The 23,621-nt window shown below is 44.5% G+C and overlaps 1 protein-coding gene across 2 annotated transcripts in view; it reads right to left on the reverse strand.

The window, feature by feature from the left end:
• KLHL4 (kelch like family member 4) overlaps positions 1-23,621 on the reverse strand; it is a 295,029-nt gene that overhangs the window by 83,383 nt on the left and 188,025 nt on the right. For both annotated transcript variants that reach the window (XM_069746101.1, XM_069746102.1), the window contains exon 4: positions 17,200-17,396. In XM_069746101.1, coding sequence (XP_069602202.1) covers positions 17,200-17,396 — 197 coding nt within the window. The remainder of the gene's footprint in view (positions 1-17,199; positions 17,397-23,621) is intronic.

Raw genomic sequence — 23,621 nt, forward strand, 5'->3', positions numbered from 1 at the left:
AGAGAGTTATCACTGTGTTATCTGTAGTGTTACATAGGACTGCATGTGACATCTACTACATTATCTGTACTCAGAGAGATATCACTGTGTTATCTGTGGTGTTACATAGGACTGCAGGTGACATCTACTACATTATCTGTACCCAGAGAGTGATCACTGTTATCTGTGGTGTTACATAGTACTGCAGGTGACATCTACTACATTATCTGTATTCAGAGAGTTATCACTGTGTTATCTGTGGTGTTACATAGGACTGCAGGTGACATCTACTACATTATCTGTACTCAGAGAGATATCACTGTGTTATCTCTGGTGTTACATAGGACTGCAGGTAACATCTACTACATTATCTGTTCTCAGAGAGTTATCACTGTGTTATCTGTAGTGTTACATAGGACTGCAGGTGACATCTACTACATTATCTGTACTCAGAGAGTTATCACTGTGTTATCTGTAGTGTTACATAGGACTGCAGGTGACATCTACTACATTATCTGTACTCAGAGAGATATCACTGTGTTATCTGTGGTGTTACATAGGACTGCAGGTGACATCTACTACATTATCTGTACTCAGAGAGTCATCACTGTGTTATCTGTGGTGTTACATAGGACTGCAGGTGACATCTACTACATTATCTGTACTCAGAGAGTTATCACTGTGTTATCTGTAGTGTTACATAGGACTGCAGGTGACATCTACTACATTATCTGTACTCAGAGAGATATCACTGTGTTATCTGTGGTGTTACATAGGACTGCAGGTGACATCTACTACATTATCTGTACTCAGAGAGATATCACTGTGTTATCTCTGTTATTACATAGGACTGCAGGTGACATCTACTACATTATCTGTACTCAGAGAGTTATCACTGTGTTATCTGTAGTGTTACATAGGACTGCAGGTGACATCTACTACATTATCTGTACTCAGAGAGATATCACTGTGTTATCTGTGGTGTTACATAGGACTGCAGGTGACATCTACTACATTATCTGTACTCAGAGAGTCATCACTGTGTTATCTGTGGTGTTACATAGGACTGCAGGTGACATCTACTACATTATCTGTACTCAGAGAGATATCACTGTGTTATCTGTGGTGTTACATAGGACTGCAGGTGACATCTACTACATTATCTGTACTCAGAGAGATATCACTGTGTTATCTGTGGTGTTACATAGGACTGCAGGTGACATCTACTACATTATCTGTACTCAGAGAGATATCACTGTGTTATCTGTAGTGTTACATAGGACTGCATGTGACATCTACTACATTATCTGTACTCAGAGAGTCATCACTGTGTTATCTGTGGTGTTACATAGGACTGCAGGTGACATCTACTACATTATCTGTACTCAGAGAGATATCACTGTGTTATCTGTGGTGTTACATAGGACTGCAGGTGACATCTACTACATTATCTGTACTCAGAGAGTTATCACTGTGTTATCTGTAGTGTTACATAGGACTGCAGGTGACATCTACTACATTATCTGTACTCAGAGAGATATCACTGTGCTATCTGTGGTGTTACATAGGACTGCAGGTGACATCTACTACATTATCTGTACTCAGAGAGATATCACTGTGTTATCTGTGGTGTTACATAGGACTGCAGGTGACATCTACTACATTATCTGTACTCAGAGAGTCATCACTGTGTTATCTGTGGTGTTACATAGGACTGCAGGTGACATCTACTACATTATCTGTACTCAGAGAGTTATCACTGTGTTATCTGTAGTGTTACATAGGACTGCAGGTGACATCTACTACATTATCTGTACTCAGAGAGATATCACTGTGTTATCTGTGGTGTTACATAGGACTGCAGGTGACATCTACTACATTATCTGTACTCAGAGAGATATCACTGTGTTATCTCTGGTATTACATAGGACTGCAGGTGACATCTACTACATTATCTGTACTCAGAGAGTTATCACTGTGTTATCTGTAGTGTTACATAGGACTGCAGGTGACATCTACTACATTATCTGTACTCAGAGAGTTATCACTGTGTTATCCGTGGTGTTACATAGGACTGCATGTGACATCTACTACATTATCTGTACTCAGAGAGATATCACTGTGTTATCTGTGGCGTTACATAGGACTGCAGGTGACATCTACTACATTATCTGTACTCAGAGAGATATCACTGTGTTATCTGTGGCGTTACATAGGACTGCAGGTGACATCTACTACATTATCTGTACTCAGAGATATCACTGTTATCTGTGGTGTTACATAGGACTGCAGGTGACATCTACTACATTATCTGTACTCAGAGAGATATCACTGTGTTATCTGTGGCGTTACATAGGACTGCAGGTGACATCTACTACATTATCTGTACTCAGAGTTATCACTGTGTTATCTGTGGTGTTACATAGGACTGCAGGTGACGTCTACTACATTATCTGCACTCAGAGAGTGATCACTGTGTTATCTGTGGTGTTACATAGGACTGCAGGTGACATCTACTACATTATCTGTACTCAGAGAGTTATCACTGTGTTATCTGTGGTGTTACATAGGACTGTGGGTGACATCTACTACATTATCTGTACTCAGAGAGTTATCACTGTGTTATCTGTAGTGTTACATAGGACTGCATGTGACATCTACTACATAATCTGTACTCAGAGAGATATCACTGTGTTATCTGTGGTGTTACATAGGACTGCAGGTGACATCTACTACATTATCTGTACTCAGAGAGATATCACTGTGTTATCTCTGGTATTACATAGGACTGCAGGTGACATCTACTACATTATCTGTACTCAGAGAGATATCACTGTGTTATCTGTGGCGTTACATAGGACTGCAGGTGACATCTACTACATTATCTGTACCCAGAGAGTTATCACTGTGTTATCTGTGGTGTTACATAGGACTGCAGGTGACATCTACTACATTATCTGTACCCAGAGAGTGATCACTGTTATCTGTCGTGTTACATAGGACTGCAGGTGACATCTACTACATTATCTTTATTCAGAGAGTTATCACTGTGTTATCTCTGGTATTACATAGGACTGCAGGTGACATCTACTACATTATCTGTTCTCAGAGAGATATCACTGTGTTATCTGTGGCGTTACATAGGACTGCAGGTGACATCTACTACATTATCTGTACCCAGAGAGTTATCACTGTTATCTGTGGTGTTACATAGGACTGCAGGTGACATCTACTACATTATCTGTACTCAGAGAGATATCACTGTGTTATCTCTGGTATTACATAGGACTGCAGGTGACATCTACTACATTATCTGTACTCAGAGAGATATCACTGTGTTATCTGTGGTGTTACATAGGACTGCAGGTGACATCTACTACATTCTGTACTCAGAGAGATATCACTGTTATCTGTGGTGTTACATAGGACTGCAGGTGACATCTACTACATTATCTGTTCTCAGAGAGATATCACTGTGTTATCTGTGGCGTTACATAGGACTGCAGGTGACATCTACTACATTATCTGTACTTAGAGAGATATCACTGTGTTATCTGTGGTGTTACATAGGACTGCAGGTGACATCTACTACATTATCTGTACCCAGAGAGTGATCACTGTTATCTGTGGTGTTACATAGGACTGCAGGTGACATCTACTACATTATCTGTATTCAGAGAGTTATCACTGTGTTATCTGTGGTGTTACATAGGACTGCAGGTGACATCTACTACATTATCTGTACTCAGAGAGATATCACTGTGTTATCTCTGGTGTTACATAGGACTGCAGGTGACATCTACTACATTATCTGTTCTCAGAGAGTTATCACTGTGTTATCTGTAGTGTTACATAGGACTGCAGGTGACATCTACTACATTATCTGTACTCAGAGAGTTATCACTGTGTTATCTGTAGTGTTACATAGGACTGCAGGTGACATCTACTACATTATCTGTACTCAGAGAGATATCACTGTGTTATCTGTGGTGTTACATAGGACTGCAGGTGACATCTACTACATTATCTGTACTCAGAGAGTCATCACTGTGTTATCTGTGGTGTTACATAGGACTGCAGGTGACATCTACTACATTATCTGTACTCAGAGAGTTATCACTGTGTTATCTGTAGTGTTACATAGGACTGCAGGTGACATCTACTATATTATCTGTACTCAGAGAGATATCACTGTGTTATCTGTGGTGTTACATAGGACTGCAGGTGACATCTACTACATTATCTGTACTCAGAGAGATATCACTGTGTTATCTCTGGTATTACATAGGACTGCAGGTGACATCTACTACATTATCTGTACTCAGAGAGTTATCACTGTGTTATCTGTAGTGTTACATAGGACTGCAGGTGACATCTACTACATTATCTGTACTCAGAGAGTTATCACTGTGTTATCCGTGGTGTTACATAGGACTGCATGTGACATCTACTACATTATCTGTACTCAGAGAGATATCACTGTGTTATCTGTGGCGTTACATAGGACTGCAGGTGACATCTACTACATTATCTGTACTCAGAGAGATATCACTGTGTTATCTGTGGCGTTACATAGGACTGCAGGTGACATCTACTACATTATCTGTACTGAGAGAGTTATCACTGTGTTATCTGTGGTGTTACATAGGACTGCAGATTACATCACCTACATTATCTGTACTCAGAGAGTTATCACTGTGTTATCTGTGGCGTTACATAGGACTGCAGGTGACATCTACTACATTATCTGTACTCAGAGAGTTATCACTGTGTTATCTGTGGGGTTACATAGGACTGCAGGTGACATCTACTACATTATCTGTACTCAGAGAGTTATCACTGTGTTATCTGTGGTGTTACATAGGACTGCAGGTGACATCTACTACATTATCTGTACTCAGAGAGTTATCACTGTGTTATCTGTGGTGTTACATGGGACTGCAGGTGACAACTGCTACATTATCTGTACTCAGGGAGTCATCACTGTGTTATCTGTGTTGTTACATAGGACTGCAGGTGACATCTACTCCATTATCTGTACTCAGAGAGTTATCACTGTGTTATTTGTGGTGTTACATAGGACTGCAGGTGACATCTACTACATTATCTGTACTCAGAGAGATATCACTGTGTTATCTGTGGTGTTACATAGGACTGCAGGTGACATCTACTACATTATCTGTACTCAGAGGGATATCACTGTGTTATCTGTGGTGTTACATAGGACTGCAGGTGACATCTACTACATTATCTGTACTCAGAGAGTTATCACTGTGTTATCTGTGGTGTTACATAGGACTGCGGGTGACATCTACTACATTATCTGTACTCAGAGAGTTATCACTGTGTTATCTGTAGTGTTACATAGGACTGCATGTGACATCTACTACATTATCTGTACTCAGAGAGATATCACTGTGTTATCTGTGGTGTTACATAGGACTGCAGGTGACATCTACTACATTATCTGTACCCAGAGAGTGATCACTGTTATCTGTGGTGTTACATAGGACTGCAGGTGACATCTACTACATTATCTGTATTCAGAGAGTTATCACTGTGTTATCTGTGGTGTTACATAGGACTGCAGGTGACATCTACTACATTATCTGTACTCAGAGAGATATCACTGTGTTATCTCTGGTGTTACATAGGACTGCAGGTAACATCTACTACATTATCTGTTCTCAGAGAGTTATCACTGTGTTATCTGTAGTGTTACATAGGACTGCAGGTGACATCTACTACATTATCTGTACTCAGAGAGTTATCACTGTGTTATCTGTAGTGTTACATAGGACTGCAGGTGACATCTACTACATTATCTGTACTCAGAGAGATATCACTGTGTTATCTGTGGTGTTACATAGGACTGCAGGTGACATCTACTACATTATCTGTACTCAGAGAGTCATCACTGTGTTATCTGTGGTGTTACATAGGACTGCAGGTGACATCTACTACATTATCTGTACTCAGAGAGTTATCACTGTGTTATCTGTAGTGTTACATAGGACTGCAGGTGACATCTACTACATTATCTGTACTCAGAGAGATATCACTGTGTTATCTGTGGTGTTACATAGGACTGCAGGTGACATCTACTACATTATCTGTACTCAGAGAGATATCACTGTGTTATCTCTGTTATTACATAGGACTGCAGGTGACATCTACTACATTATCTGTACTCAGAGAGTTATCACTGTGTTATCTGTAGTGTTACATAGGACTGCAGGTGACATCTACTACATTATCTGTACTCAGAGAGTTATCACTGTGTTATCCGTGGTGTTACATAGGACTGCATGTGACATCTACTACATTATCTGTACTCAGAGAGATATCACTGTGTTATCTGTGGCGTTACATAGGACTGCAGGTGACATCTACTACATTATCTGTACTGAGAGAGTTATCACTGTGTTATCTGTGGTGTTACATAGGACTGCAGATTACATCACCTACATTATCTGTACTCAGAGAGTTATCACTGTGTTATCTGTAGTGTTACATAGGACTGCAGGTGACATCTACTACATTATCTGTACTCAGAGAGTTATCACTGTGTTATCTGTGGTGTTACATAGGACTGCAGGTGACATCTACTACATTATCTGTACTCAGAGAATTATCACTGTGTTATCTGTGGTGTTACATAGGACTGCAGGTGACATCTACTACATTATCTGTACTCAGAGAGTTATCACTGTGTTATCTGTGGTGTTACATAGGACTGCAGGTGACATCTACTACATTATCTGTACTCAGAGAGATATCACTGTGTTATCTGTGGTGTTACATAGGACTGCAGGTGACATCTACTACATTATCTGTACTCAGAGAGTTATCACTGTGTTATCTGTGGTGTTACATAGGACTGCAGGTGACATCTACTACATTATCTGTACTCAGAGAGATATCACTGTGTTATCTGTGGTGCTACATAGGACTGCAGGTGACACCTACTACATTATCTGTACTCAGAGAGTTATCACTGTGTTATCTGTGGTGTTACATAGGACTGCAGGTGACATCTACTACATTATCTGTACTCAGAGAATTATCACTGTGTTATCTGTGGTGTTACATAGGACTGCATGTGACATCTACTACATTATCTGTACTCAGAGAGTTATCACTGTGTTATCTGTGGTGTTACATAGGACTGCATGTGACATCTACTACATTATCTGTACTCAGAGAGTTATCACTGTGTTATCTGTGGTGTTACATAGGACTGCAGGTGACATCTACTACATTATCTGTACTCAGAGAGTTATCACTGTGTTATCCGTGGTGTTACATAGGACTGCATGTGACATCTACTACATTATCTGTACTCAGAGAGTCATCACTGTGTTATCTGTGGTGTTACATAGGACTGCAGGTGACATCTACTACATTATCTGTACTCAGAGAGTTATCACTGTGTTATCTGTGGTGTTACATAGGACTGCATGTGACATCTACTACATTATCTGTACTCAGAGAGTTATCACTGTGTTATCTGTGGTGTTACATAGGACTGCAGGTGACATCTACTACATTATCTGTACTCAGAGAGTTATCACTGTGTTATCCGTGGTGTTACATAGGACTGCATGTGACATCTACTACATTATCTGTACTCAGAGAGTCATCACTGTGTTATCTGTGGTGTTACATAGGACTGCAGGTGACATCTACTACATTATCTGTACTCAGAGAGTTATCACTGTGTTATCTGTGGTGTTACATAGGACTGCAGGTGACATCTACTACATTATCTGTACTCAGAGAGATATCACTGTGTTATCTGTGGTGTTACATAGGACTGCAGGTGACATCTACTACATTATCTGTACTCAGAGGGATATCACTGTGTTATCTCTGGTATTACATAGGACTGCAGGTGACATCTACTACATTATCTGTACTCAGAGAGTTATCACTGTGTTATCTGTGGTGTTACATAGGACTGCATGTGACATCTACTACATTATCTGTACTCAGAGAGTTATCACTGTGTTATCTGTGGTGTTACATAGGACTGCAGGTGACATCTACTACATTATCTGTACTCAGAGAGTTATCACTGTGTTATCCGTGGTGTTACATAGGACTGCATGTGACATCTACTACATTATCTGTACTCAGAGAGTCATCACTGTGTTATCTGTGGTGTTACATAGGACTGCAGGTGACATCTACTACATTATCTGTACTCAGAGAGTTATCACTGTGTTATCTGTGGTGTTACATAGGACTGCATGTGACATCTACTACATTATCTGTACTCAGAGAGTTATCACTGTGTTATCTGTGGTGTTACATAGGACTGCAGGTGACATCTACTACATTATCTGTACTCAGAGAGTTATCACTGTGTTATCCGTGGTGTTACATAGGACTGCATGTGACATCTACTACATTATCTGTACTCAGAGAGTCATCACTGTGTTATCTGTGGTGTTACATAGGACTGCAGGTGACATCTACTACATTATCTGTACTCAGAGAGTTATCACTGTGTTATCTGTGGTGTTACATAGGACTGCAGGTGACATCTACTACATTATCTGTACTCAGAGAGATATCACTGTGTTATCTGTGGTGTTACATAGGACTGCAGGTGACATCTACTACATTATCTGTACTCAGAGGGATATCACTGTGTTATCTCTGGTATTACATAGGACTGCAGGTGACATCTACTACATTATCTGTACTCAGAGAGTTATCACTGTGTTATCTGTGGTGTTACATAGGACTGCATGTGACATCTACTACATTATCTGTACTCAGAGAGTTATCACTGTGTTATCTGTGGCGTTACATAGGACTGCAGGTGACATCTACTACATTATCTGTACTCAGAGAGAGACAGATCTGCTGTGCTTTCAGTTTCAGCTCCACACAAGAAAAATGTGCTCATGCTCACAGGGAAGGGGGAGGAGGAACATCCTGGCTGTAAATGAGGACTCCCTTTTTTTTTTTTTACTTTGTTGACATGTGAACAAGATGCATGCAGATATATAAATCACATCATATTAAACAAACAATAGTTGTTGCAATACATACAGATCAATATGCATTAGGCCAACAGAGAGTTATCACTGTGTTATCTGTGGTGTTACATAGGACTGAAGGTGATAACTACTACATTATCTGTACTCAGAGAGTTATCACTGTGTTATCTGCAGGGTCGGACTCGCCCACCGGGATACCGGTGAAATGACCGGTGGGCCCCGACCCAGAGAGAAGGAGGAGGAGAAAGAAAAAAAATAAGACGCGGGCCGGAGAGACGCTGAGTGCACCGGACCTGCGCTGGGAACGGGAGAGGTGAGGATTTTTTTTTCTTTATTTCTATTCTATGGGGGTTGTGCTGTATTACATTCTATGGGGCTGTGCTGTATTACATTCTATGGGGGCTGTGTTGTGTTACATTCTATGGGGGCTGTGCTGCATTACATTCTATGGGGGCTGTGCTGTATTACATTCTATGGGGGCTGTGCTGTATTACATTCTATGGGGGCTGTGCTGTATTACAATCTATGGGGCTGTGCTGTATTACATTCTATGGGGGCTGGCTGCATTACATTCTATGGGGGCTGTGCTGCATTACATTCTATGGGGGCTGTGCTGCATTACATTCTATGGGGGCTGTGCTGTATTACATTCTATGGGGGCTGTGCTGTATTACATTCTATGGGGGCTGTGCTGTATTACAATCTATGGGGCTGTGCTGTATTACATTCTATGGGGGCTGGCTGCATTACATTCTATGGGGGCTGTGCTGCATTACATTCTATGGGGGCTGTGCTGTATTACATTCTATGGGGGCTGTGCTGTATTACAATCTATGGGGCTGTGCTGTATTACATTCTATGGGGGCTGGCTGCATTACATTCTATGGGGGCTGTGCTGCATTACATTCTATGGGGGCTGTGCTGCATTACATTCTATGGGGGCTGTGCTGTATTACATTCTATGGGGGCTGTGCTGTATTACATTCTATGGGGGCTGTGCTGTATTACAATCTATGGGGCTGTGCTGTATTACATTCTATGGGGGCTGTGCTGCATTACATTCTATGGGGGCTGTGCTGCATTACATTCTATGGGGGCTGTGCTGTATTACATTCTATGGGGGCTGTGCTGTATTACAATCTATGGGGCTGTGCTGTATTACATTCTATGGGGGCTGGCTGCATTACATTCTATGGGGGCTGTGCTGCATTACATTCTATGGGGGCTGTGCTGCATTACATTCTATGGGGGCTGTGCTGTATTACATTCTATGGGGGCTGTGCTGTATTACATTCTATGGGGGCTGTGCTGTATTACAATCTATGGGGCTGTGCTGTATTACATTCTATGGGGGCTGGCTGCATTACATTCTATGGGGGCTGTGCTGCATTACATTCTATGGGGCTGTGCTGCATTACATTCTATGGGGGCTGTGCTGTATTACATTCTATGGGGGCTGTGCTGTATTACATTCTATGGGGGCTGTGCTGTATTACATTCTATGGGGGCTGTGCTGTATTACATTCTATGGGGGCTGTGCTGTATTACATTCTATGGGGGCTGTGCTGTATTACAATCTATGGGGCTGTGCTGCATTACATTCTATGGGGGCTGTGCTGCATTACATTCTATGGGGGCTGTGCTGCATTACATTCTATGGGGGCTGTGCTGCATTACATTCTATGGGGCTGTGCTGCATTACATTCTATGGGGGCTGTGCTGTATTACATTCTATGGGGGCTGTGCTGTATTACAATCTATGGGGCTGTGCTGTATTACATTCTATGGAGCTGTGCTGCATTACATTCTATGGGGGCTGTGCTGCATTACATTCTATGGGGCTGTGCTGCATTACATTCTATGGGGGCTGTGCTGTATTACATTCTATGGGGGCTGTGCTGTATTACATTCTATGGGGGCTGTGCTGTATTACATTCTATGGGGGCTGTGCTGTATTACATTCTATGGGGGCTGTGCTGTATTACATTCTATGGGGGCTGTGCTGTATTACAATCTATGGGGCTGTGCTGCATTACATTCTATGGGGGCTGTGCTGCATTACATTCTATGGGGGCTGTGCTGCATTACATTCTATGGGGGCTGTGCTGCATTACATTCTATGGGGCTGTGCTGCATTACATTCTATGGGGGCTGTGCTGTATTACATTCTATGGGGGCTGTGCTGTATTACAATCTATGGGGCTGTGCTGTATTACATTCTATGGAGCTGTGCTGCATTACATTCTATGGGGGCTGGCTGCATTACATTCTATGGAGCTGTGCTGCATTACATTCTATGGGGGCTGTGCTGCATTACATTCTATGGGGCTGTGCTGCATTACATTCTATGGGGGCTGTGCTGTATTACATTCTATGGGGCTGTGCTGTATTACATTCTATGGGGGCTGGCTGCATTACATTCTATGGAGCTGTGCTGCATTACATTCTATGGGGGCTGTGCTGCATTACATTCTATGGGGGCTGTGCTGCATTACATTCTATGGGGGCTGTGCTGTATTACATTCTATGGGGGCTGTGCTGTATTACATTCTATGTGGCTGTGCAGTATTACATTCTATGGGGGCTGTGCTGTATTACATTCTATGGGGCTGGCTGTATTACATTCTATGGGGGCTGTGCTGTATTACATTCTATGGGGCTTGCTGCATTACATTCTATGGGGGCTGTGCTGCATTACATTCTATGGGGGTTGTGCTGTATTACATTCTATGGGGGCTGTGCTGTATTACATTCTATGGGGGCTGTGCTGCATTACATTCTATGGGGGCTGTGCTGCATTACATTCTATGGGGGCTGTGCTGTATTACATTCTATGGGGGCTGTGCTGTATTACATTCTATGGGGGCTGTGCTGTATTACATTCTATGGGGGCTGTGCTGTATTACAATCTATGGGGCTGTGCTGCATTATATTCTATGGGGGCTGTGCTGTATTACATTCCATGGGCGCTGTGCTGTATTACACTCTATGGGGGCTGTGCTGTATTACATTCTATGGGGCTGGCTGTATTACATTCTATGGGGGCTGTGCTGTATTACATTCTATGGGGCTTGCTGCATTACATTCTATGGGGGCTGTGCTGCATTACATTCTATGGGGGTTGTGCTGTATTACATTCTATGGGGGCTGTGCTGCATTACATTCTATGGGGGCTTTGCTGCTTTACATTCTATGGGGCTGTGCTGCATTACATTCTATGGGGCTGTGCTGTATTACATTCTATGGGGGCTGTGCTGCATTACATTCTATGGGGGCTGTGCTGTATTACATTCTATGGTGGCTGTGCTGTATTACATTCTATGGGGGCTGTGCTGCATTACATTCTATGGGGGCTGTGCTGTATTACATTCTATGGAGGCTGTGCTGCATTACATTCTATGGGGGCTGTGCTGTATTACATTCTATGGGGCTGTGCTGCATTACATTCTATGGGGGCTGTGCTGTATTACATTCTATGGAGGCTGTGCTGCATTACATTCTATGGGGGCTGTGCTGTATTACATTCTATGGGGCTGTGCTGCATTACATTCTATGGGGCTGTGCTGCATTACATTCTATGGGGGCTGTGCTGCATTACATTCTATGGGGGCTGTGCTGTATTACATTCTATGGGGGCTGTGCTGTATTACATTCTATGGGGGCTGTGCTGTATTACAATCTATGGGGCTGTGCTGCATTACATTCTATGGGGGCTGTGCTGTATTACATTCTATGGGCGCTGTGCTGTATTACATTCTATGGGGGCTGTGCTGCTTTACATTATATGGGGCTGTGCTGCATTACATTCTATGGGGCTGTGCTGTATTACATTCTATGGGGGCTGTGCTGCATTACATTCTATGGGGGCTGTGCTGTATTACATTCTATGGTGGCTGTGCTGTATTACATTCTATGGTGGCTGTGCTGCATTACATTCTATGGGGGCTGTGCTGCATTACATTCTATGGAGTCTGTGCTGCGTTACATTCTATGGAGGCTGTGCTGTGTTACATTCTATGGAGCTGTGCTGCATTACATTCTATGGGGGCTGGCTGCATTACATTCTATGGAGCTGTGCTGCATTACATTCTATGGGGGCTGTGCTGCATTACATTCTATGGGGCTGTGCTGCATTACATTCTATGGGGGCTGAGCTGTATTACATTCTATGGGGCTGTGCTGTATTACATTCTATGGGGGCTGGCTGCATTACATTCTATGGAGCTGTGCTGCATTACATTCTATGGGGGCTGTGCTGCATTACATTCTATGGGGGCTGTGCTGCATTACATTCTATGGGGGCTGTGCTGTATTACATTATATGGGGGCTGTGCTGTATTACATTCTATGGGGCTGTGCTGTATTACATTCTATGGGGGCTGTGCTGTATTACATTCTATGGGGCTGGCTGTATTACATTCTATGGGGGCTGTGCTGTATTACATTCTATGGGGCTTGCTGCATTACATTCTATGGGGGCTGTGCTGCATTACATTCTATGGGGGTTGTGCTGTATTACATTCTATGGGGGCTGTGCTGTATTACATTCTATGGGGGCTGTGCTGCATTACATTCTATGGGGGCTGTGCTGCATTACATTCTATGGGGGCTGTGCTGTATTACATTCTATGGGGGCTGTGCTGTATTACATTCTATGGGGGCTGTGCTGTATTACATTCTATGGGGGCTGTGCTGTATTACAATCTATGGGGCTGTGCTGCATTATATTCTATGGGGGCTGTGCTGTATTACATTCCATGGGCGCTGTGCTGTATTACATTCTATGGGGGCTGTGCTGTATTACATTCTATGGGGCTGTGCTGCATTACATTCTATGGGGGCTGTGCTGCATTACATTCTATGGGGGCTTTGCTGCTTTACATTCTATGGGGCTGTGCTGCATTACATTCTATGGGGCTGTGCTGTATTACATTCTATGGGGGCTGTGCTGCATTACATTCTATGGGGGCTGTGCTGTATTACATTCTATGGTGGCTGTGCTGTATTACATTCTATGGGGGCTGTGCTGCATTACATTCTATGGGGGCTGTGCTGTATTACATTCTATGGTGGCTGTGCTGTATTACATTCTATGGTGGCTGTGCTGTATTACATTCTATGGGGGCTGTGCTGCATTACATTCTATGGGGGCTGTGCTGTATTACATTCTATGGAGGCTGTGCTGCATTACATTCTATGGGGGCTGTGCTGTATTACATTCTATGGGGCTGTGCTGCATTACATTCTATGGGGGCTGTGCTGTATTACATTCTATGGAGGCTGTGCTGCATTACATTCTATGGGGGCTGTGCTGTATTACATTCTATGGGGCTGTGCTGCATTACATTCTATGGGGCTGTGCTGCATTACATTCTATGGGGGCTGTGCTGCATTACATTCTATGGGGGCTGTGCTGCATTACATTCTATGGGGGCTGTGCTGTATTACATTCTATGGTGGCTGTGCTGTATTACATTCTATGGGGGCTGTGCGTATTACATTCTATGGTGGCTGTGCTGTATTACATTCTATGGTGGCTGTGCTGCATTACATTCTATGGGGGCTGTGCTGCATTACATTCTATGGGGGCTGTGCTGCATTACATTCTATGGAGTCTGTGCTGCGTTACATTCTATGGAGGCTGTGCTGTGTTACATTCTATGGGGGCTGTGCTGCTTTACATTATATGGGGCTGTGCTGCATTACATTCTATGGGGCTGTGCTGTATTACATTCTATGGGGGCTGTGCTGCATTACATTCTATGGGGGCTGTGCTGCATTACATTCTATGGGGGCTGTGCTGCTTTACATTATATGGGGCTGTGCTGCATTACATTCTATGGGGCTGTGCTGTATTACATTCTATGGGGGCTGTGCTGCATTACATTCTATGGGGGCTGTGCTGTATTACATTCTATGGTGGCTGTGCTGTATTACATTCTATGGGGGCTGTGCTGCATTACATTCTATGGGGGCTGTGCTGCATTACATTCTATGGAGGCTGTGCTGCATTACATTCTATGGAGGCTGTGCTGTATTAAATTCTATGGGGCTGTGCTGCATTACATTCTATGGGGGCTGTGCTGCATTACATTCTATGGGGCTGTGCTGCAATACATTCTATGGGGCTGTGCTGCATTACATTCTATGGGGTCTGTGCTGCATTACATTCTATGGGGGCTGTGCTGTATTACATTCTATGGTGGCTGTGCTGTATTACATTCTATGGGGGCTGTGCTGCATTTCATTCTATGGGGGCTGTGCTGTATTACATTCTATGGAGGCTGTGCTGCATTACATTCTATGGAGGCTGTGCTGTATTACATTCTATGGGGCTGTGCTGCATTACATTCTATGGGGGCTGTGCTGCATTACATTCTACGGGGGCTGTGCTGTATTACATTCTACGGGCGCTGTGCTGTATTACATTCTACGGGCGCTGTGCTGCATTACATTCTATGGGGGCTGTGCTGTATTACATTCTATGGGGCTGTGCTGCATTACATTCTATGGGGGCTGTGCTGCATTACATTCTATGGGGGCTGTGCTGCATTACATTCTATGGGGGCTGTGCTGCATTACATTCTATGGGGGCTGTGCTGCATTACATTCTGTGGGGGCTGTGCTGCATTACATTCTATGGGGGCTGTGCTGCATTACATTCTGTGGGGGCTGTGCTGCATTACATTCTATGGGGTCTGTGCTGCATTACATTCTATGGGGGCTGTGCTGTATTACATTCTAGGGGGGCTGTGCTGCATTACATTCTATGGGGGCTGTGCTGCATTACATTCTGTGGGGGCTGTGCTGCATTACATTCTATGGGGCTGTGCTGCATTACATTCTGTGGGGGCTGTGCTGCATTACATTCTATGGGGGCTGTGCTGTATTGCATTCTATGGGGCTGTGCTGCATTACATTCTATGGGGCTGTGCTGTATTACATTCTATGGGGGCTGTGCTGCATTACATTCTGTGGGGGCTGTGCTGCATTACATTCTATGGGGCTGTGCTGCATTACATTCTGTGGGGGCTGTGCTGCATTACATTCTATGGGGGCACCAGGTGACATATACTACATTATCTGTACTCAGAGAGTTATCACTGTGTTATCTGTGGTGTTACATAGGACTGCGGGCTTGTTTTTTATGAATAATATGTAATCAGTCCTGACGTCTCCTTAGAATGCCTAATCACAGACGTATTTTGACAATCTTTTCTTTGTGTTTTTGACAAGTTGCTAATTGTAACAATCCAGGACAAACAAGCAGATGTCTGTGAAATGTCTGGAGATGTGATGATGATGCTTCCTTTCTCCTGTCTCCCTCAGTCAGATGTTTCTCTGTCTGATACAAATGACTTTTATTCCATTTCAAAAGGATTTTCCTTACTGCTTTTTTAATGGATATTAACAAGGAGGACAGGATGTGGCAGCCATGTTTATTTGTGAAATTGGCACACAAGTACAGAATTTCTTCTAAGGTTTCCCAACTCCTCTACAGATGTAGTGAGAACCGCATTGTATCAGAACCATCATAGCACACGTTAACAATTGATAAAAAGAGAGAAAGAAACAAAGAAAGAAAGGAATATGTTCCATCTTCATTGTCCAATCTTTCTAATTTCCATACAGCATGTATCTGCTTTCTGTTAGTTTATAGGACTCTTCTTCTTTGCACCAATAAGTTGACATCTCTTCTATTCCTGGTTCTGCTCATAAAGCTGAGTTTTTAGGGCAATATAATGTTAACCGAAGCATTTTTATCCGAACTGTTATGTTGTTACAAGCTCTCGGAACAAGATAAAATATGTTGTGCTGTTTAGTTGATGTCACAACAATTGTGATGACTGATTTATTATAAAATTCCTTCATCATTCTCAGCAGGACAAGGTCAAAATAGTGGTTTTCTGTCTCTAAATTTAAGCAAAAAAACTTTTCATTCACTGACAGCTGATAGAGATATTTAAAAGTATGTTAGATATTTGCAGAATACATTTTAGTAGTTGTCGCACTGTTTGATACATAACAATATATTACCAATATTTTATGTGCACTTCATAAAGTCAAAAATTTTAAAGGGATGACTACAGACCCCATGGCGGTCCCACTCTGGTCCAAGAATAAGATCAGAAAGTTGTAACCATTCCTAATCCACATTAAATGCACAACACTGAATTCACATACAATGAAGTTCTACCAGGAATCTTACCATTGTGTAGCTGTGAGCCACCTGCAAGAGCTCCACACAACCCTGTGCGTCCCCAAATGACCGAATCCCCAGACAATTAGACGGATGAAGCTGTTTCATAAGAAAGTTGCAACAAACGTCTATAACTTGGGAGAGCTGAAGAAGACAAGCAGCAGCCAGCAAACTTTCTATGGTGTCTTCCTTGAGTTCCAAAATACCTAAAATGTAAAAAAGAATATGTTGTGTTTACAAATATTCTAACTTCTATTCTTGTTCTGTTAACTCTCAGAACTCAGCACTTCTTACAGTGTAGCTGCATTTTCTGCTGTAGTGCATTGTTGAATTCACCAATCACACAGTACATTGATGTAGACACAAAGTCATGATCTCCGACAGTGAAACTTTAGATTGTAATGCAAGATGTGACACAAGACTCAACCAGAAGATTAATGGGTGAAGCTCTGGAGTATAATACAGGATGTAACTCATGATTAGTAATGTAATGTACAGTGCCTTGCGAAAGTATTCAGCCCTCTGGAACTTTTCAACCTTTTCCCACATATCATGCTTTAGACATAAAGATACCAAATGTAAATTTTTGGTGAAGACTCAACAAGTGGAACACAATTGTGAAGTTGAACAAAATTTATTGGTTATTTTACATTTTTGCAGAAATTCAAAAACTGAAAAGTGGGGCGTGCAATATTATTCGTCCCCTTTAGCTTAATACTTTGTTGCGCCTCCTTTTGCTGTGATTACAAGTCTCTTGGGGTCTGTCTCTATCAGTTTTGTACATCGAGAGACTGAAATTCTCACCCATTCTTCCTTGGCAAACAGCTCGAGCTCAGTGAGGTTGGATGGAGATCGTTTGTGAACAGCAGTTTTCAGCTCTTTCCACAGATTCTCGATTGGATTGAGGTCTGGACTCTGACTTGGCCATTCTAACACCTGGAGACGTTTATTTGTGAACCATTCCATTGTAGATTTTGCTTTATGTTTGGGATCATTGTCTGTTGGAAGACAAATCTCTGTCCCAGTCTCAGGTCTATTGCAGACTCCAACAGGTTTTCTTCAAGAATGGTCCTGTATTTGGCTCCATCCATCTCCCCATCAATTTTAACCATCTTCCCTGTCCCTGCTGAAGAAAAGCAGGCCCAATCCATGATGCTGCCACCACCATGTTTTACAGTGGGGATGGTGTATTCAGGGAGATGAGCTGTGTTGCCTTTACGCCAAACATATCGTTTGGCATTGTTGTCAAAAAGTTCGAGTTTGATTTCATCTGACTAGAGCACCTTCTTCCACATGTTTGATGTCTCCCAGGTGGCTAGTTGCAAACTTTAAACTACACTTTTTATAGATATCTTTGAGAAATATCTTTCTTCTTGCCACTCTTCCATAAAGGCCAGATTTGTGCAGTGTACGACTGATTGTTGTCCTATGGACAGACTGTCCCACCTCAGCTGTAGATCTCTGCAGTTCATTCAGTGATCATGGGCCTCTTGGCTGCATCTCTGATCAGTCTTCTCCTTGTTTGAGATGAAAGTTTAGAGGGACGGCCGGGTCTTGGTAGATTCGCAGTGGTATGATACTCCTTCCATTTCAATATGATCGCTTGCACAGTGCTCCTTGGGATGTTTAACGTTTTGTAAATTATTTTGTATCCAAATCCGGCTTTAAACTTCTCCACAACAGTATCATGGACCTGCCTGTTGTGTTCCTTGGTCTCCATGATGCTCTCTGTGCTTCACACAGAACCCTGAGACTATCACAGAGCAGATGCATTTACACAGAGACTTGATTACACACAGGTAGATTATATTTATCATCATTAGGCATCTAGGACAACATTGGATCATTCAGAGATCCACAATGAACTTCTGCACTGAAAGTAAAGGGGCCGAATAATATTGCACGCCCCACTTTTCAGTTTTTGAATTTCCACAAAAATGTAAAATAAAATAAATTACATTCAACTTCACAATTGTGTTCAACTTGTTGATTCTTAACCCAAAAATTACATTTGGTATCTTCATGTTTGAAGCATGATATGTGGGAAAAGGTTGAAAAGTTCCAGGGAGCCAAATACTTTCGCAAGGCATTGTATGTACACAGTGACTCCACCAGCAGAATAGTGAGTGCAGCTCTGGAGTATAATACAGGATGTAGCTCAGGATCAGTAATGTAATGTATGTACACAGTGAATGCACCAGCAGAATAGTGAGTGCAGCTCTGGAGTATAATACAGGATGTATCTCAGGATCAGTAATGTAATGTATGTACACTGTGACTCCACCAGCAGAATAGTGAGTGCAGCTCTGGAGTATAATACAGGATGTAACTCAGGATCAGTAATGTAATGTATGTACACTGTGACTCCACCAGCAGAATAGTGAGTGCAGCTCTGGAGTATAATACAGGATGTATCTCAGGATCAGTAATGTAATGTATGTACACAGTGACTGCACCAGCAGAATAGTGAGTGCAGCTCTGGAGTATAATACAGGATGTAATTCAGGATCAGTAATGTAATGTATGTACACAGTGACTGCACCAGCAGAATAGTGAGTGCAGCTCTGGAGTATAATACAGGATGTAACTCAGGATCAGTAATGTAATGTATGTACACAGTGACTGCACCAGCAGAATAGTGAGTGCAGCTCTGGAGTATAATACAGGATGTAACTCAGGATCAGTAATGTAATCTATGTACACTGTGACTCCACCAGCAGAATAGTGAGTGCAGCTCTGGAGTATAATACAGGATGTAACTCAGGATCAGTAATGTAATCTATGTACACTGTGACTCCACCAGAATAGTGAGTGCAGCTCTGGAGTATAATACAGGATGTAACTCAGGATCAGTAATGTAATGTATGAACACAGTGACTGCACCAGCAGAATAGTGAGTGCAGCTCCGGAGTATAATACAGGATGTAACTCAGGATCAGTAATGTAATGTATGAACACAGTGACTGCACCAGCAGAATAGTGAGTGCAGCTCTGGAGTATAATACAGGATGTAACTCACGATCAGTAATGTAATGTATGTACACAGTGACTGCACCTTCAGAGTAGTGAGTGCAGCTCAGCTGCTGCTCATTGTGCTGATTGTGGGTGCGGTCGCTGCTGAACCTGCAGTGTGCTCCTGAGCTCCAGAGAACCACCATCTCTCCACCCGGGGACCTGCTCTCTCTCTTACCCAGGGAGGGAGTGGGTTTCCTGGGATGAGTGAAGGAGCCAAGTCCCAGGCTTCTGCTTCCCGGACCAGGCTGGCGGGGGGCAGAAGGAACCAGCAACCAGCCTGCACATCAGAGGATTCGGGGGTGAGACGCTCCACCAGGAGTCGCAGCAATGTGGCTCCTACTCCCCCCAGGTCTGCAGAGACCCAGAGAAGCCGCAAGGCTTCCATGGAGGAGAAGCCTGCTAGCGTGCAAGATGGCGGCCCTTCCGGAGGAAAGCTGAGTGCTCACGGAGGTGAGGCCGACCTCACCGAGGAGGGTTGGGCGCTGCAGAGACCCCGGGAGTCTGTGTCCACCTATGCCTCCCGGGTCATGAGCCACCTTCGTGAGTATGAAGATGCTAGCAAGACCTTGAGAAGGCTTCGGGAGGAGCTGCGCTGCACAAGCGCTAAAGCTGCAGGCACCTCCAGACCCAGGAAGACGCAATTCCAGGCGGAGGTAAAGATTCTGAAGCTTGAAATTAATGACCTGGAGGTAAGAAAAGCATTTATTCGAGAAAAAAGTGGACCATTTAAAGAAAAGCTTATAAATGAAGACAGATTCAGAGAAATGGCTGATAACAGAGAGCAAAGGCAGATGGGGCTGCAGCCTGAGTGCCAGGTGGATGATGATGATGAGGAGGAGGATGACCAGCAGAAAGCTCCACCTGGCAGCCCTCTTAGCCACTCAGAGGCCACGTGCAGCGAGCTCCCTGCTGGACAGGCGACAATGACATCTCGTCGCAGTTCTGCTGGCTCTGGGGAGGACAGTGACATCGGCCAGGGAGGGGCGCTAATGGCAGAGATCAAGCTGCTGGAGTCCCCAGTGTGCCTTCAGAACTTCCATCTTGGTGATGATTTACCAGAGGAGGCACCTGGGGGCCAGAAGAAAAAGGCAAAGAAAACCACCAAGCCAAAGCTGCAGGAAGCGGTAAGCTATGTATATGCCCCCCTCCCTGTACCCCCTGAGTCGGCTGCAGGGTCAGCTCGCTGTATAAGCCCCGTTGCCCAGCCCAGCCCGGGTTCTGCTGTGGATCCGGTGCAAAGGCGCGGGGAGATTACAGAGCACGGTAATGAGGCGCAGAGCTCCGTCTCTGCTTGTAGTAGCGGGGACGTAGCAGCAGGTGCATCAGCCGAAAGGCTGGACAGTGAGGGCGGCCAGGTGGCGGGCATACGATCAGGCCACGATACTGTGGTCCGCTCCTCAGTGGGAGGGGGGAGCGGCCCGGTGTCGGGGGCAGCTCCGGTAGCCTCGGTGCCCCTGAATACTGTTGCCGCTGATCACTTAGTTGAGGGGCGGCGGCAGTGTGAGGGGGTTACCGGGGCTGGGAATTCCGGTCTTCCCAAAGTCCTATTTTGTGTTGGTGCCGCTGGTCAACAAGATCCTGATGCTAAGGATCAGCGGTGCCCCACAGCAGCTAAAGATCAACGACGACTGGTAGCAACCATGAAGCAGCGGAAAATATTAACTAATGATGCGGAGGGCACACAAAAAACCAGGGGTGAGGTCACCTCCAGTTCTGTGGAGGAGACTCAGCCCCTTGTGCCTGATGATGCGGAGGCCAAAGTGTCACCCCCTGTTATCACTGGTCCAGCAGGAGTGAATGTGGTGGTGGGTATGGATGCAGAAAACTCTTTGTCTAGTGGTGTGGTTGCTGGTTTGGTAGAGGGTGAGAGGGTTATGGAGGTGGGTAATGGTGATGCTGATGGTGTGGATGTGGTCACTGGTCCGGTTGCCCCCCCGGTGGTGGCAGCGCCTGTCAGGAGTTATGCCGCTGTCACCTCCGGGGGAAATAGGGCATCCTCCTCATCTCCGGGCTCTGGGGACGGCATGTTGCAACGGCGTCTCCTGGAGGCTCTAAAGAGGGGGGAGAGATCACTAATAGTAGAGGGTCGAGAGGTTGATCTATCCTTCTGGATAGAGAGGCATGGCCTCGGGGCCTTCCGAGAGCAAAGAGGGGGGGATACAGTGTGGTCCCTCCCAACAGCCGGGCCGGGTAGTGTGCGTAGGAATGTGGTCCGTCTTCAGTGGAGGGGCAATGATGCGTGTCCTCCAAGGTCTAAAGTTGTGGAGCTCCTGCTGAGGATGGGCTTCAGTGCGATTGACATCTACGCCTTGATACATCCCTATTCCACACCTAATTTTGATGTCAGCTTTGTTCGGCCGGAGGGGCTTGAGCTCTTCTGGTCGAACTATGAGTTGACAAAAAATGAGCCCAGCTGGCGAGACTTTGCCGTTCAGGTGGTGTCTCGCCAAAACCAAGTCAAGAAAGTGACCGTGATGACTTGTAACGAGTCACTTTCTTGTTATGACATCATGACGTGGCTTGGCCGGTATGGAGAGGTGGTAGAAATGCCAAAGAAAAACCGTGACGAGTTTGGTATCTGGTCAGGGGCCTGGACGTTTATGGTAAAACTTAAGCGTTCAGGTGGTACGGTTGCCCACATACCATCATCTGCCTTCCTGGGTAGGGATCGTATCCTGGTCTTCTACCAGGGGCAACCGAAGCTCTGTCACAAGTGCAGCGACCCCACACACTTCAGCGCAAACTGCACTGTGCAGAAGTGTGCATTGTGTGGGGATATCGGCCATCTTGCTGCATCTTGTGTGGAGATTAGGTGTCACCTGTGTGGTGAGTTAGGTCACCCATTCAGCCGTTGTCCTCGCTCCTTCGCTAATGCAGTCGTGACCCCGGTGGGAGAAAGCCGTGAGGCTGATTCTGCTGGGGAAGGGACTAGCAGGGGTGAGGGAGCTGAGGGGCCAAGGAAGAAAAGCAATAAAAAGACGCCTGCACAGCTAAGGCGTCTAGACAAGCGCAGACAGGATAGGGAGCTGGGCGAGCCTCGTACTACTGGGGCGGCCCCTGTCCTGGATGCCAGTCTTGCTGCTGAGGGCCCGAGGGATGATGAGTTGGATGAGGAGGTCAGGAGGATCCACAGGGAGGAAAGTGCCACTGCCTCAGAGTCCTCCCATTATGAAAGTATGGATGAGGATAATAGGCAGTGGCTAGAGGACAAGCGTAAGCTCGGCACCAAAAAGAAGAGAAAGAAGGGAGATAAAACATCTTCTCCCGCTCTGACCAAGGTACCTAAGGAAGGAAAAACCGACTCCCCTCTGGTTGGTCTTTCTAACCGGTTCCAAGCCCTTGAAAACATCTCTTCCTCTGAGGAGGAAGCTGAGGGTGAGGTTCTGGCTTCGGCGGGGCTCACAGGGGACGCCGAG

This window comes from Ranitomeya imitator, chromosome 2 (genome assembly GCF_032444005.1).
Source record: "Ranitomeya imitator isolate aRanImi1 chromosome 2, aRanImi1.pri, whole genome shotgun sequence".
Lineage (NCBI taxonomy): Eukaryota > Metazoa > Chordata > Amphibia > Anura > Dendrobatidae > Ranitomeya > Ranitomeya imitator.